This window comes from Cebidichthys violaceus, unplaced genomic scaffold (assembly GCF_023349555.1).
Source record: "Cebidichthys violaceus isolate CVI_PGR_0920_01 unplaced genomic scaffold, fCebVio1.0.p SCAF_64, whole genome shotgun sequence".
In the NCBI taxonomy this organism is placed as follows: Eukaryota; Metazoa; Chordata; class Actinopteri; order Perciformes; family Stichaeidae; genus Cebidichthys; species Cebidichthys violaceus.
In genome coordinates, this window is record NW_027176861.1 from 73256 (window position 1) to 90000 (window position 16745).

A 16745-nucleotide genomic window follows, 5' to 3' on the forward strand; every position below is an offset into this window, starting at 1 on the left:
GCAGTAGGACTACAATACCCGGAGTGTACCGCGGCTCGCAAAATCACAACACGAATGGCGACTGAAGGACGAAGTGACTGATGATAGGTGAGTTCTGTGCGGTTCTACTGAGGTATACTGTAGTCTAGTGAGTTCTACTGTACTCTACTGAGGTCGACTGTGGTCTACTGAGGTCTAATGTTGTCTAGTGAGTTCTACCCAAGTTCTACTGAGTTCTACTGTGGTATACTGTGGTCTAGTGTTGTGATTCTCAACTGGTGGGTCGCGACCCACTTGGTGGGGAAAAAAAAATCAAAAAAATCTTGTGCTTTTATTTTGAAGGGGATTTTTATGCAGCGGAGTTATTCACAGTCCTTAATATTAGGCTCGTTCGACATAAGCCAGGCTTGCGCAGAATCGGTCAGGCGATCGGTGCACAATGCATGCCGGGTAGATTTGCGTCCGACTTGCTGTGACGTCATGAAAACGTGGGCAACGATAACCTCACGAGAGCGAGGGGCCGCAGATTTCAGAACCAGGCGCTGCAGTTGCTCTCCACCGACTGCGGGACCCCAGGGCATGATGGGAAACGTCTGGCTGTCTTCGGATCAAAGAGCTGATTGACTCTTAGATTTGACAACAAACAACACATTTTGTAGAAAATCCAAATTTTCTGTGTAATCAATTGCAATACTTATCGCTAGATTGTTGGCCAACAGTCTCATTTTGTGCAATGATGTGGCTGATAATAATAATAATAATATTATAAAATTATTTATTTAGCATCTGTAAATCAATATATTTATTGAGAAAGCCTACATCCAACCTGAGGTCAACATTGTTTCAGTCAGAGCACTGAATGTGTCCATCGATTAACGATGATGGAATAGAATTGTTTCCTGGTATAATAGGCTGTGGGACTGTTGCATTGTGGTCTAACAATGGGAATGTGACATCCATCGACAGCACAGACTGTATTTGGAAATCCAGCTGTTTCAAAGTGTAACTGGGACGTGTGAAGTGCTTCCCCTGTAGGCCACAACATGTGATGAGACACATGTGTAGTGACCAGGGAACAGAAGGGATGGAGATGTGTTGAAATGTTGAATCTGTCTGCTCACCCCTACATGACTCCAGGTGAGACAGAGTCCACAGATAGAACACTGTTACAGACAGGTGGTGTGGTTTGCTGTCTGTTCATGTAGTGTGGTCCCATTGTAGTCATAAGGTCCTAGTTAGCAAAGAAGAGACTCAAACTGACAAATATCAGTGATTATATTCAGCCTTGAAACGCTGTAGATCAGATTCCTCCACTTGTCCTCTTGAGAGCCTGAAATGACTTCTGAAGTCAGAGCTCTGTCCAGAGGAACCACCTCCTCAACTAATGGGGTATTTTTGGAACCAACCTAGAAGAAGAATGAAGAACTCTTTAACCATGGGAGCAGTTATTGAATCATGAAAACCATGTTTCACCACAATGACATCCTGTTTATGAAATAATAAAAATTGTTTAGTAAAAGTACCACTGTTATGTCTCCAGTGTAATAAAAGTACCACTGTTATGTCTCCAGTGGAGTAAAAGTATCACAAAGTACCACTGTTATGTCTCCAGTGGAGTAAAAGTATCACAAAGTACCACTGTTATGTCTCCAGTGTAGTAAAAGTATCACAAAGTACCACTGTTATGTCTCCATTGTAGTAAAAGTATCACAAAGTACCACTGTTATGTCTCCAGTGTAGTAAAAGTATCACAAAGTACCACTGTTATGTCTCCAGTGTAGTAAAAGTACCACTGTTATGTCTCCAGTGTAGTAAAAGTACCACTGTTATGTCTCCAGTGTAATAAAAGTACCACTGTTATGTCTCCAGTGGAGTAAAAGTACCACTGTTATGTCTCCAGTGTAGTAAAAGTACCACTGTTATGTCTCCAGTGTAATAAAAGTACCACTGTTATGTCTCCAGTGCAGTAAAAGTACCACTGTTATGTCTCCAGTGGAGTAAAAGTACCACTGTTATGTCTCCAGTGTAATAAAAGTACCACTGTTATGTCTCCAGTGGAGTAAAAGTACCACTGTTATGTCTCCAGTAGAGTAAAAGTATCACAAAGTACCACTGTTATGTCTCCAGTGCAGTAAAAGTACCACTGTTATGTCTCCAGTGGAGTAAAAGTACCACTGTTATGTCTCCAGTGTAATAAAAGTACCACTGTTATGTCTCCAGTGTAATAAAAGTACCACTGTTATGTCTCCAGTGGAGTAAAAGTACCACTGTTATGTCTCCAGTGGAGTAAAAGTACCACTGTTATGTCTCCAGTGTATATCCGGTATAACCTGGGCCCCGGTGTGCCCGTGGAGCTCCAGGAGGAGGCGAGTGTGGCCGAGCTGAAGGAGCTGGTGGGGACTCAGCAGGGAGTCCGTCCGGAGCTCCTCAGGGTGCTGTTTGCTGGGAGAGAGCTGAGGAGCAGCTTCACACTACAGGTGAGGAGGAGCCACTGAGAGAGGAGACAAAGGAGTCCTCACCTTCTCTTTGTTGCGTTGTCATATTAACTGTTATCTTGTTCAATCTCTCCTCCTCTCCTTCTCCTCTCAGGGTTGTGACCTCCCGGAGCAGAGTACCGTCCATGTCGTCCTCCCTCCATCAGGTTCCTCCTCTGCCCAGCTTCTCCTCCTGCAGGAGCGCCTGGTTCGAGGAGGGGAGGACAAGCCAGAGAGTCTGGCCTGGCTCGACCTCACCTCCTCACGCCTCCCTTCCACCTCCTCCGGGCTGGCAGTGATCCTGGAGGGGAGTGATGGGATAGGAGGGGAAGGAGCAGGTGGACGAGCAGAGGAGGCAGGAGAGGAGGCAGGAGAGGACGTGCAGGCTGCAAGTCAGTACTCCAGTAGTATTTCAGTACTCCAGTAGTAAGTCAGTACTCCAGTAGTATGACAGTACTCCAGTAGTATGTCAGTACTCCAGTAGTAAGTCAGTACTCCAGTAGTATGTCAGTACTCCAGTAGTAAGTCAGTACTCCAGTAGTATGACAGTACTCCAGTAGTATGTCAGTACTCCAGTAGTAAGTCAGTACTCCAGTAGTATTTCAGTACTCCAGTAGTAAGTCAGTACTCCAGTAGTATGACAGTACTCCAGTAGTATGTCAGTACTCCAGTAGTGTTTCAGTACTCCAGTAGTATGACAGTACTCCAGTAGTATGTCAGTACTCCAGTAGTAAGTCAGTACTCCAGTAGTATGACAGTACTCCAGTAGTATGTCAGTACTCCAGTAGTAAGTCAGTACTCCAGTAGTATGTCAGTACTCCAGTAGTAAGTCAGTACTCCAGTAGTATGACAGTACTCCAGTAGTATGTCAGTACTCCAGTAGTAAGTCAGTACTCCAGTAGTATGTCAGTACTCCAGTAGTAAGTCAGTACTCCAGTAGTATGACAGTACTCCAGTAGTATGTCAGTACTCCAGTAGTGTTTCAGTACTCCAGTAGTATGACAGTACTCCAGTAGTATGTCAGTACTCCAGTAGTATTTCAGTACTCCAGTAGTGTTTCAGTACTCCAGTAGTATGTCAGTACTCCAGTAGTATTTCAGTACTCCAGTAGTATGACAGTACTCCAGTAGTATGTCAGTACTCCAGTAGTATGTCAGTACTCCAGTAGTATGACAATACTCCAGTAGTATGTCAGTACTCCAGTAGTATTTCAGTACTCCAGTAGTATGACAGTACTCCAGTAGTATGTCAGTACTCCAGTAGTATGACAATACTCCAGTAGTATGTCAGTACTCCAGTAGTATTTCAGTACTCCAGTAGTATGTCAGTACTCCAGTAGTATGTCAGTACTCCAGTAGTATGACAGTACTCCAGTAGTATTTCAGTACTCCAATAGTATTTCAGTACTCCAGTAGTATTTCAGTACTCCAGTAGTATGACAGTACTCCAGTAGTATGACAGTACTCCAGTAGTATTTCAGTACTCCAGTAGTATGACAGTACTCCAGTAGTATTTCAGTACTCCAGTAGTATGTCAGTACTCCAGTAGTATGTCAGTACTCCAGTAGTATGTCAGTTTTCCAGTAAGTACTCCTGTCCTAGTCCCTTTATAAATCAGTAGTAGTACTCTGACTGTGTGTACTTGTGTGTACAGGTGTGCGTACCTGCAGTACTTTCTTTGTGTACTGTAAGAGCTGCAGGTCGGTCCAACCAGGAAAGCTGAGAGTCTGTTGCAGCAGCTGTCGACAAACAACGCTGACACTCAGCAGGGTGAGTCATTTTAGATATAAATATACACATATATACATTAGTGCTGGGCGAGTTAATGTGTTATTATCGCGTCATTGCATTCATTAATTAATACTGACAATTATTTTATCGCACATTAACGCAGTTTAAAAAAAATGCATTACACACTGTTGATGTCAGTAAATCACCAAACCAGCGGTGGAGGAGTCTTCATCACTACGCTGATGCAGCGTGTGGAGGAGTCTTCATCACTACGTTGATGCAGCGGTGGAGGAGTCTTCATCACTACGTTGATGCAGCGTGTGGAGGAGTCTTCATCACTACGTTGATGCAGCGTGTGGAGGAGTCTTCATCACTACGCTGATGCAGCGTGTGGAGGAGTCTTCATCACTACGTTGATGCAGCGGTGGAGGAGTCTTCATCACTACGTTGATGCGGCGTGTGGAGGAGTCTTCATCACTACGTTGATGCAGCGTGTGGAGGAGTCTTCATCACTACGTTGATGCAGCATGTGGAGGAGTAGAGATAAACTAAAGACGAGCTAACAGACGCCACAGAGAAGTGGAGAGATACAAACTGCAGGACGACTAGTGTTGAGAAGACGTCGGTCTGAGGAACGTTCTCAGGATCATGAATGACGTCACGTAGGAGCCTCCCTCCAGACGCACCGTCACCAGAAGAACACACGAGTCGTACGAAGAGGAGAGGACTACAAAAGAGACGGAGTCACAACACGCACCGGCCGTCTCTCTCACCGGAGACTACCGTACATCTCCGGGTAACCGTCTTCACCTCTGAGTTACAGTGCATTATATTGATGAACAGTGGGAGCTGCGTTCACATGCTTTGACTGTATGAAGACAGAAGACACACATGTTGATGAAACGTGTGGAACATTGTATTCATGTTGCACAGCAGTGGAACGTTTAAATAAAGTCACACACTGAGCACAGATAGTAGAAATATAACTGATACTGTGTGAAGAATACTGCTGTTAACAAGAACCTGATCTGTTTAAAGTGATTCAAACCAAATGTTATTGTACTTTTGTTCATATAGCAGTACTTAAAATACAAGTGAGTAATACACTACTTTTGAATTCATTATTGAACTTTGCGCATAACAATGACATTAATCAAGATTACAAATTTTAATCGTTGCCCAGCACTAATATAAATACATACAGATGATGAAGGTGTCCTCTCTCTCAGGGTCCGTCCTGTTGGGATGATGTCATCCTTCCAGGTCGTGTCCATGGCTTGTGTCAATCAGATGGTTGTCACGGCAACGAAGCGGTAAGAGGCCGTCAGAGTTTAGTTTCATTCAACGGCATTCTGGGAGATGTAGTGTCTTCAGTGTGTGTGTGTGTGTGTGTGTGTGTGTCTGTCTAGGCGTTCTACATGAAGTGTGCGTCCCATCCGACCTCAGAGAATGAAGTCTCTGTGTCCCTCGACCTCATTATGACCAACAGAAGAGACGTCCCCTGTATCGCCTGCTGTGACATCACGTAACAAACACACACACACACCAGTAACACACACAGTATGTACACACAGTATACACACCGGAACACACGTAACACACACATAACACACACAGTAACACACCATATACACACACCGTAACTCCCTGTCTCTCTTTCTCTCTCTCTCTCTATGGAGCTAAATCCAGGTCAAAAGTTTTGATCATTTGAAAAAAATATTTTAACCTGAAAGTTCAAGTTATGGTCTTGAACATTGAAAAATACAGCAATGTATTCAAAATAAAAATAAGTGAATGAAAAGTTTTTTTGGGTTGAATATATGGCGAGGGTATAGCGGTCCTGACGTGCAAATCGGTCGTCCGACCTGGGTATAGGGGCGAAAGACTAATCGAACCAGTAGCTGGTTCCCTCTGAAGTTTCCTTCAGGATAGCTGACGCTCACAGTTTTTCCCCTCTGCATTCACGTGAATATGGTGTATAGAAAGTGTTCAATCATAATTCTCGCGGTGCCCACGTTACCTGAAGGCAACGTTGTTGAGGAAGGTCCTCAGCTTCTTTGTGATGCTGTTACTCATGATGACGCGCCCCTCTCAGTTGAAGCCACGCCCCCACGCTAGATCAGGGTCAAAAGTCTGAACTGAAAAAAACGATCTGAAAGTGAAAAAAACATTTGAAACTGAAAAAAAAAAAATTTGAATCTGAAAATATAAAATCTGAAACTGAAAAATACAAGACCTCAAATGTCAAAATATATAAGAAAGTGAAAAATGAAAAAAATAAATGTATTCAAAAAAATTCCAGAACTGAATCAAAATTATATTCAACCCAAAAAAAAATTTCATTCACTTATTTTTATTTTGAATACATTGCTGTGTTTTTCAATGTTCAAGACCATAACTTGAACTTTCAGGTTCAAATTATTTTTTCAAATGATCAAAACTTTTGACCTGGATTTAGCTCCATACCTCTCTCTCTCTCTCTCTCTCTCTCTCTCTCTCTCTCTCTCACACACACACCCTGTCTCTCTCTCTCTCTCTCTCTCTCTCTCTCTCTCTCTCTCTCTCTCTCACACACCCTGTCTCTCTCTCTCTCTCACACCCTGTCTCTCTCCCTCCCTCCCTGCCTGTCTGTCTCTCAGGGACGTGGTCCTGGTCTTCCAGTGTTCAGAGCGTCATGTGATCTGTCTGGACTGTTTCCATGTCTACTGTCAGACTCGTCTCAATGAGAGACAGTTTGTTTCTCACCCTCTGATTGGCTACTCGCTGCCGTGTGCCGGTGTGACATCATTTAATGTGTCATCGATGAATATGATTCCATAATAAATAATAAAATAAATAATAAAGTGATGTTTTGTCTCCAGCCGGCTGCACCGACTCTCTCATTAAAGAGTTACATCACTTCAGGATTCTAGGAGACGATCAGGTGAGTGTTTGCTCCTCCTCTCCTCCTCTCTTCCTTCTCTCCTCCTCTCTTCCTTCTCTCCTCCTCTCTTCCTCCTCTCCTCCTCTCTTCCTTCTTCCTTCTCTCCTCCTCTCTTCCTCCTCTCCTCCTCTCTTCCTTCTTCCTCCTCTCTTCCTCCTCTCCTCCTCGTCTTCACCTCCTCTCTTACTCCTCCTCGTCTCCTCCTCCTCCTTTCCTCCTCCTCTCTTCCTCCTCTCTTACTCTTCCTCCTCTCTTCCTCATCTCCTCTCTTACTCTTCCTCTTCTCTTCCTCATCTCCTCCTCTCTTCCTCATCTCCTCCTCCTCTCCTCCTCTTCTCTTACTCCTCTCCTCCTCCTCTCTTACTCATCTTCTCCTCCTCTCTTACTCCTCCTCCTCCTCGTCTCCTCCTCTTCTCCTCTCTTCCTCATCTCCTCTCTTCCTCCTCTCCTGCTCGTCTCCTCTTCTCTTACTCCTCCTCCTCCTTGTCTCCTCTCTTCCTCCTCTCATACTCCTCTCTTCCTCATCTTCTCTTACTCCTCCTCTACACTGTGTACTGTGTTGTAGTATTGTCTCACACTATCAGTACTGTATTGTAGTATTGTCTCATACTATCAGTACTGTATTGTAGTATTGTCTCATACTATCGTCCTCATCTTCTCCTCCTCTTACTACTCGTCTCCTCCTCTCCTACTCCTCCTCTCTTACTCCTCTCCTCTCTTCCTCATCTTCTCCTCCTCTCTTCCTCCTCTTACTCTTCTTCCTCATGTCCTCTCTTCCTCCTCCTCCTCCTCTCTTCCTCATCTCCTCCTCCTCCTCTCTTCCTCCTCATCTCCTCCTCCTCTCTTCCTCCTCTTCTCCTTGTCTCCTCCTCCTCTCTTCCTCATCTCCTCTTCTCCTCTCTTCCTCATCTTCTCCTCCTCTCTTACTCCTCCTCCTCCTCGTCTCCTCCTCTCCTACTCCTCCTCTCTTACTCCTCTCCTCTCTTCCTCATCTTCTCCTCCTCTCTTCCTCCTCTTACTCTTCTTCCTCATTTCCTCCTCTCTTCCTCCTCCTCCTCCTCTCTTCCTCATCTCCTCCTCGTCCTCTCCTCCTCTCTTACTCTTCCTCTCCTCCTCCTCCTCTCCTCCTCATGAGCATGAGAGTTATTCCCTTAATGATGACATCATTAGTTTGAGTCTAAACACATGATGTCACCGTGTCTCTCAGTATGGGCGGTACCAGCAGTACGGGGCGGAGGAGTGTCTGCTGATGATTGGAGGACTGATGTGTCCGTCACCTGGCTGTGGGGCGGGGCTTATCCCACCTGACGGCAGCAGGAAGGTGCTTTGTGACGGACAGCTCGGCTGTGGCTTCGTCTTCTGCAGAGACTGCAGGGAGGGGTTCCATGAGGGGGCGTGTCTCATTGAACAGGCCCCGCCCACAGCTGAAGCCTCTCAGGTGAACTGACCAATCAGATGAGACTAAATATACTTTCAATATCTACGAAGGAAAATTTGTTCTGGACAAAAAAACATCAGCTCACAGCAAACCTATAAATACATGAACCAATAAAGAGAGTTCTCCTCTTCTCCTCCTCTTCTCCTCTTCTCCTCTTCTCTTCCTCTTCTCCTCCTCTTCTCCTCTCCTCTTCCTCTTCTCCACCTCTCCTCTTCTCCTCTTCTCTTCCTCTCCTCTTCTCTTCTCCTCTTCTCTTCCTCTCTCCATCTCTTCCTTCTCTCCTCTTCCTCTTCTCCTCTCCTTCTCTTCCTCTTCTCCTCCTCTCTCCTCTTCTCTTTCTCTCCACCTCTCCTCTCTTCTCCTTTTCTCTTCTCCTCTACTCTTCTCCCCCTCCTCCTTTCCTCCACCTCTCCTCTCTCCTCTCCTTTCCTCTCCTCCTCTTCTGTCCTCTCTTCCTCTCCTCTCCTCTTCCTCCTCTTCTCCTCTCCTCCTCTTTCTCCTCCTTCTTCTCCTCTCCTCTTCCTCCTCTCCTCCTCTCCTCTCCTCCTCTTCTGTCCTCCTCAGGGTTTCCTGGTGGCGGAGGAGGCGTCTCTCAGAGGGAGGTGGGATCAGGCCTCCCTGCTGCTCCTTCAGGAGTCGACTAAACGTTGTCCTCAGTGTCGTGTTCCTGTGGAGAGAGACGGTAACATCTCATACTATCAGTACTTTGTTGTAGTATTGTCTCATACTATCAGTACTTTGTTGTAGTATTGTCTCATACTATCAGTACTGTGTTGTAGTATTGTCTCATACTATCAGTACTGTGTTGTAGTATTGTCTCATACTATCAGTACTGTGTTGTAATATTGTCTCATACTATCAGTACTGTATTGTAGTATTGTCTCATACCATCAGTACTGTGTTGTAGTATTGTCTCATACTGTCAGTACTGTGTTGTAGTATTGTCTCATACTATCAGTACTGTATTGTAGTATTGTCTCACACTGTAAATACTGTATAGAAGTACTATCAGTACTCTACTGTAGTATCGTCTTTCACTGACTGTCGCCCCCTACAGGTGGCTGTATGCACATGCAGTGTCCTCTGTGCAGAGCCGAGTGGTGCTGGATCTGTGGAGTCTCCTGGAACCTGGACTGTATGGAGAACCACTGGTTCGGATGAAACCACGTAGGACATATATACCACGTAGGACATAACATTCTCTGTCTGTCTAATTAAAATATTTATTTATTCAAATATTTGTGTCGAAGCGTTTTTTGGGGCCACAGGTTAAAGTTTTGGATCCAAAGATAAAATAAAACTTTATTTATGTGTAAACATCATGATGGGATCATTTCTTATTCACTTATATTAACAGAGATTATTTTATATAATAATTCAGAAGACAATGGAAGAATCTGATTGGCTGTTTGTGGAGGAACCAGTGATGATGACTTCCTGTTGGACTAAGACCCGCCCCACCCTTCCTCTGATTGCCCAGTTCTTGTTGCCTTGGTTACTTGGGTTGGTTTTGTTTAGGTTGGAGGAGTGAGATTAGGGTTAAGGTAAGAATGTCAAGGTAAAACCGATCAGGTCTCAGGAGGTCTCAGGAGGTCTTAAGAGGTCTGAGGAGGATCAAAAACTGAACTAGACCAGCGTGAGTCATGATGCGTCTCAGTCATTCCAAAGAAGGACTGTTGGTTTTCTAAATTAAAAGTTTATCATTTCTTTTGATGTCAGTCGTTGGTTTTCATTCAGTTTCTTCCTGTTTTATGAAAGAAGTCTGTTTTGTTCAACCTGAGACCTGGACCTGGACCTGGATCCTCCACCCACTGATAAGAAGAGCCATAAACCTGATAAACGTACCGTCAGCTGACTTTATGGTTTTGTTTTGTGTCGCTGAAGCTCACAATTCAGACAGATCCCGATCAGCTCAGTCCTTCAGGATCACTCGGTGAAGACCAGGTCCAGAGACAATTCCTAGCTTATTTTAGTTCTTCATCCAGGATCGAGACCGGTCCGGCAGGTTTCAGGAAGTCTCTCTGGGTACAGGAAGTCTATCAAGTCCTCACAGGTTTCTGGAGGTCTGGCAGGTTTAACAAAGTCCTGCAGGTCCATCAGTGTGGAAGTCTGGATTTCTGACCTGGTGGACAGAAGCTCAACAGAACCAGGATGAAGAGGGGGCCCCGGGCCGGTCTGACAGGTCTGCTGAATCCTGGACTTGAGGTGGAGATGACAGGAAGCATCAACACAATCCAGGTGAGGCTTCAGGTTTCTTTCTGTCTTCAGGTTCAGGTATGTCGTCAGATCTCTGTTCGTCTTCAGAACTCTGTGTGTCTTTGGTTTCTGTTTGACTTCAGGTTCAGGTCTCTGTTTGTATTCAGTTCTCTGTATGTCTTCAGGTCTCTGTATGTCTTCAAGTTTATGTCTGTCTTCAGATCTCTGTGTGTCTTGGGTTGAACTCTGTCTGCAGTTGTCTTTAGGTGTCTGTCTTCAGGTCTTTTTATGTCTTCAGGTCTCTGTTTGTCTTCAGGTCTTCATATGTCTTCAGGTCTTTATATGTCTTCAGGTCTCTGTCTTCAGGTCTTCATATGTCTTCAGGTCTTTATATGTCTTCAGGTCTTCATATGTCTTCAGGCCTTTATATGTCTTCAGGTCTCTGTTTGTCTTCAGGTCTTTATATGTCTTCAGGTCTTTATATGTCTTCAGGTCTCTGTTTGTCTTCAGGTCTTCATATGTCTTCAGGTCTTTATATGTCTTCAGGTCTCTGTTTGTCTTCAGGTCTTCATATGTCTTCAGGTCTCTGTTTGTCTTCAGGTCTCGAGGTGTCCTCAGGACTCGAGGTATCCTCAGGGGTCCAGGTCCTCAGTGTCAGCAGCAGTGAAGGCTGCAGCTCGCTGGGCGTCATACTCCTGCCACCGCTGGAAGCAAAGAAGAAGAAAACTGACAGGTGACACAGACCCAGAGTCCATGTGCTTTTTTAGATGTAAATTCATTAACATTTTAACATCAAGAGTTAATGTTCAGGTGTTCAGCTGGAGATGAAGTACAGAGGTCTGGCTGAGGATGAGGAAGGTGATGAAGAGCAGAGAGATGAAACCGACACAACGAATAAAAACCAACAGCTCAATAAACAACTCCTGAATCACTTTAGACTACTGGCTGCTACCAACCACGACACTGACCAGGTAACTCTGACCAGGTAACTTTGACCAGGTAACTTTGACCAGGTAACACTGACCAGGTAACACTGACCAGGTAAAGCTGACCAGGTAACACTGACCAGGTAACACTGACCAGGTAACACTGACCAGGTAAAGCTGACTAGGTAACATTGACTATGTAACTCTGACCAGGTAACACTGACCAGGTAACACTGACTAGGTAACACTGACTAGGTAACACTGACCAGGTAACTCTGACCAGGTAACACTGACTAGGTAACACTGACCAGGTAAAACTGACCAGGACACTTACCTGGTAAGACTGACCAGGTGACACTGACCAGGTAACACTCACCAGGTAACACTCACCAGGTAACACTGACCATGAAACACTGACCAGGTAACATTGACTAGGTCACAGTGACCCAGTTCACAGTTTAAATCTATCAGTTTAAAATTCTCTTGTGAAGGAAAATCTGTATTTATCATGTGTTTTGCCTTTGTGTCTGTATTGTGTGTTTTGTTTTGTCTTTATTATGTTTTGTCTTTGTGTCTCTGTATCTTTGTGTCTTTGTGTGACATATTTGAGTATTGTGTCTCTGTGTCTTTGTGTGTCTTTTGTCTTTGTGTGTGTTGTCTGTGTTGTGTGTATCTTGTATGTTGTTTACAGGTGGACCTTGACTTTCTGGATGAAGTGATCTCAGAAGGAGCCGATCCAAACAGCTCAGACAGATATGGACAGACCATCCTGCATGAGGTCTATAGTTCTGAAGCAGCTACACAACAGAACAAACACTTAATGCATCTTACAATACAACAATGAGCAATCAGTAGGTAGTTGTCATTAACCAGTGCTGGCGGTTGGAAGCATCAGCATCCAAGCATCAGGCAAACAAAGGCAACAGGGCGACTTTTTCATGCCCGACTTCGTCAAGCAAAGACTTCTCGAGCGTGTACTTGCGGTTCAGTAATCTGTTTAAATCGACTACCATGTGTTTGCATCCTATTTCTGTCCGTTCCTCTGTCCGGTGGTCACGTAGACATTGGGTCACTCCCAGGTGCCGTGACCCCACTAATCTCATCTATCCTACTCTCTTAGCTCATGGAGAGCAAGTGTTGGCAGGGGGGCTTGGGCCAGAAGGCAGTGCCGAGAGCTGAGTTCATCTCAAGCTACGCTTCCTTGCTCTCCCTCAACTTTCTTGGTCTAACTGAGACCTGGATCACACCAGAAAACACCACCACACCTGCAGCTCTGTCAGATGTGTATCTTTCTCTCACACTCCCAGAGCTGTGAGGTGGGGTGGTGGTACTGGCCTGCTAATTTCCCCAAAATGGAAACACTCTCTTGTCACTGTTCCACAGTTCTCCCCGTCCTCTTTCAAATGTCATGCTGTTACTGTCACTTATCCAGTCAAGCTCACCATTGCTGCTGTGTATCGCCCACCAGGGCCTCTTAGTGAGTTCCTGGAGGAGCTCGACACATTAGTCTCGCACTTCCATGACAATGGCTCCGCACTCATCCTGCTCGAAGACCTTGAAGTGGATGACGACACACCACCTGAAGCTCAACCTGGACAAAACCGAGCTACTGTTCCTCCCGGGGAAGTCCACACTGTGAACACTGTGACCTGTCCATCACCATTGATGATACCGTGGTGATGCCAACTCGGACTGCGAGGAATCTGGGTGTGACCCTGGACAACCACCTGTCGTTCTCAGCAAACATTCCATCGGTTACACGTTCCTGCAGATTCCTGCTCTACAACATCAGGAGGATTCTCCTCTTCCTCACTGACGAGACAGCGCAGGTTCTCATCCAGGCTCTTGTCATCTCCTGTCTGGACTACTGCAACTCACTACTCACTGGAGCCCCGGCGTCGGCCATCAGACCTCTGGAGCTTGTCCAGAAAGCCGCAGCTCGTCTGGTGTTCAGTCGCCCCAAGTTCTCCCACATAACTTCCCTTCTCCGTTCTCTACACTGGCTCCCTGTAAGAGCTCGCATCCAGTTTAAGACTCTGGTGCTAGCCTACAGGGCAGTGAAAGGAACAGCTCCTTCCTATCTCTAGGCCACGGTCAAGCCCTACACCCCCACCCGACCACTTCGCTCTGCTGCCTCGGAGCGATTGGTTGCCCCGTCGCTCAGAGGTCCCGGCGGCCGATCGACCCGGTCACGGCTGTTCTCTGTCCTGGCCCCACAGTGGTGGAATGAACTCCCCACTGACGTCAGGACAGCAGAGTCGCTGCCCATCTTTCATCAGGCTGAAGACTCACCTCTTGAAGAAGTACTACCCTGAGCCTTTCACTCAGCACTTATTGTATTTGTATTAGTTTGTTTCTGCACTGTACTTTTGCTCTGGTTCATGCTCTTAGATGCTTGTTTAAAAAGGACATGCACTTATGACTTCTGGTGACTAGTAGTTCTCTTGATTACCAATGTTGAATACACTTGTAAGTCGCTTTGGATAAAAGCGTCTGCTAAATGACTGTAATGTAATCTTAACACCCAACAACAGTGATGCTTTTAAAACCACTTCTACAACAGACTCACTGACATGTTGTTCATATGTTCACCATCACACACGCTCGCACTGGAATGTGTGTTTAGATCTCCAGGGCCTGGAGCGTGGATGTGATGCGATTCTTTCTGGACCGGGGATCAGACCTCCTCCGACCGGATCAGTTTGGAGTCACGGCCCTTCACGTGGCCTCGGCACTGGACTACCAGGACATGGTTCAGTTCCTGCTGGACCGAAAAGGTCTGTGTGGACTAGTCCTGGTACCTGTACAAGGAAGAGAGTTCAACATACCCAGGATATCTTCTGGTTAAAGGGTCCTACTGGTTATCTGGTTTAACTAACCCTAACAACCAGATCCTGATCAATAGGTGTGTGTGTCCTCAGCTGATCCAGAGAGTCAGACCTTCCTGGACCAGCAGACTCCTCTTCACTACGCTGCCAAGAACGATGCTGTAGGTTCCATCAGACTGCTGCTGCAGACCGGAGCCTCCATCAGCTGCACTGACTACAAAGACAGAACACCACTGCAGCTTGCCGCCAACCTGGGTACTACTGACATCACCACTGACATCACCACTGTAATCTTTAGCGACTCTTTATACCTTCTGACTCTTCTGACTTTACTTACTTTATTGACTCTAGACAAAGTATATGAGTGTCAGGAAAAGTACATGGTCAGTTTGGGTGTCTGAAAATGACTGACTGTCTGTACTGTCTCTGGTATTTTGACTGTCTGTACTGTCTGTGATAGTCCGGTTGTCTGTACTGTCATTTTCAGAGCGCAGTGAAGCAGCTCGGGTGCTGTTGGAGCTCGGGGCGGAGGCCGGGAGGATGGACTCTGATGGACAGCTCTGCATAACGGCTCTGATTGGCCGGATGAGCCCAGTGGTAACAATGTCCCGCCTACTGACAGATAACAGGGCGGTGATTGGTCCAGAGTAACTATTAAAACTTCCAACTATTTAATATTGTTGTTTCTCCCTTTTCTGGTTTGAATTCAGATCATGTTGTAAAATATGGAAAGATGGGTAGAATTTAAAGAAATAGAGTAGAACAGAATAGAATAAAGTAGAACAGAGTAGAATAGAACAGAATAGAGTTGTGATGAATGTAATTGTATGTTGTGTTCAGGCCCAGCTGGCGCTCAGTCAGTTCCATGTGACTGACAACATGACCAGACAGCAGTACTACTACCTGAACCTGCTAGAACCAGAACCACACCCAGAGACCAACCTGCAAGGTAACACTGCTACTACTGCTGTTGTAGTACAACCACACTTGTAGTACAACACTACTACAGTACTACTACCTCAAACCTGCTGGGACTGGAACAATACTCACTTGAGACCCATCAGCAAGGTAACACTGCTATTGTACTACTGCTGTTGTAGTACAACCACTGGTTTACTGCAGTACTACTACCACTGGTTTACTGCAGTACTACTACCACTGAAACCTGCAGGGACTGAAACCAGTTTTCAAATCGGAAACCAACAAAATTATAATGCTACAACACTACTACAATACTACTATAGTAGTGTCCCAGACAATACTAATCTAGTAGTATTACAGACAATACTACTATAGTAGTGTTAAAGACAATACTACGATAGTAGTGTTACAGACATTACTACTATAATTGTGTCACAGACAATACTACTAAAGTAGTGTTACAGACAATACTATAGTAGTGTTATAGACAATACTACTATAGTGGTGTTATAGACAATACTACTATAGTAGTGTCACAGACAATACTACTATAGTAGTGTTACAGACAATACTACCAAAGTAGTGTTACAGACAATACTACTATAGTAGTGTTACAGACAATACTACTAAAGTAGTGTTACAGACAATACTACTATAGTGGTGTTACAGACAATACTACTAAAGTAGTGTTACAGACAATACTACTATAGTAGTGTTACAGACAATACTACTAAAGTAGTGTTACAGACAATACTACTAAAGTAGTGTCAGACAATACTACTATAGTGTTACAGACAATACTACCAAAGTAGTGTTACAGACAATACTACTATAGTAGTGTTACAGACAATACTACCAAAGTAGTGTTACAGACAATACTACTATAGTAGTGTTACAGACAATACTACTAAAGTAGTGTCAGACAATACTACTATAGTGTTACAGACAATACTACTATAGTAGTGTTACAGACAATACTACTAAAGTAGTGTCAGACAATACTACTATAGTGTTACAGACAATACTACTAAACTAGTGTCACAGACAATACTACTAAAGCAGTGTTACAGATAATACTACTATAGTAGTGTCACAGACAATACTACTAGAGTAGTGTCACAGACAATACTACTAAAGCAGTGTTACAGACAATACTACTATAATAGTGTAGTGTTACAAACAAAAAAATGTTTTCTGTGTTGTTCCTTACTGTTATGATGTCATCTATTTAGTTTTTATTGTAATTACTTCTATTGTTTCTGTTTTTACCATGTAAAGTGTACCTTTTAAAGAGCTACAAATAAAATATATTATTATTATTATTATTATT

The 16745-nt window shown here is 44.7% G+C and overlaps 2 protein-coding genes across 4 annotated transcripts in view; both read left to right on the forward strand.

The window, feature by feature from the left end:
- The first annotated feature begins 6 nt into the window (after positions 1-6).
- prkn (parkin RBR E3 ubiquitin protein ligase) lies at positions 7-9780 on the forward strand. Its single transcript, XM_068734425.1, has 11 exons — positions 7-87; positions 2293-2456; positions 2569-2845; positions 4107-4222; positions 5413-5496; positions 5593-5708; positions 6823-6959; positions 7045-7106; positions 8314-8544; positions 9109-9226; positions 9602-9780. Exons 1-11 carry the CDS (start codon positions 81-83, stop codon positions 9703-9705), a joined length of 1416 nt encoding a protein of 471 aa, XP_068590526.1. The 5' UTR covers positions 7-80; the 3' UTR covers positions 9706-9780.
- A 909-nt stretch (positions 9781-10689) lies between these two features.
- The window catches only part of si:ch73-193i2.2 (transient receptor potential channel pyrexia), a 19044-nt gene continuing 12988 nt past the window's right edge, over positions 10690-16745 (forward strand). For 2 of the 3 annotated variants that reach the window (XM_068734496.1, XM_068734498.1), the window contains exons 1-8: positions 10690-10782; positions 11341-11473; positions 11551-11711; positions 12277-12444; positions 14293-14443; positions 14588-14749; positions 14982-15091; positions 15335-15443. In XM_068734496.1, the coding sequence (XP_068590597.1) occupies positions 10696-10782; positions 11341-11473; positions 11551-11711; positions 12277-12444; positions 14293-14443; positions 14588-14749; positions 14982-15091; positions 15335-15443 (1081 nt within the window). In that variant the 5' untranslated portion in view covers positions 10690-10695. The remainder of the gene's footprint in view (positions 10783-11340; positions 11474-11550; positions 11712-12276; positions 12445-14292; positions 14444-14587; positions 14750-14981; positions 15092-15334; positions 15444-16745) is intronic. The other variant, XM_068734497.1, reaches the window with a different exon arrangement.

Coding starts and splice junctions, on each gene's coding strand:
- prkn (XM_068734425.1), top strand. Junction 2,846..4,106: donor AGAGGACGTGCAGGCTGCAA/GTCAGTACTCCA, acceptor TTGTGTGTACAG/GTGTGCGTACCTGCAGTACT. Junction 4,223..5,412: donor CAACGCTGACACTCAGCAGG/GTGAGTCATTTT, acceptor CCTCTCTCTCAG/GGTCCGTCCTGTTGGGATGA.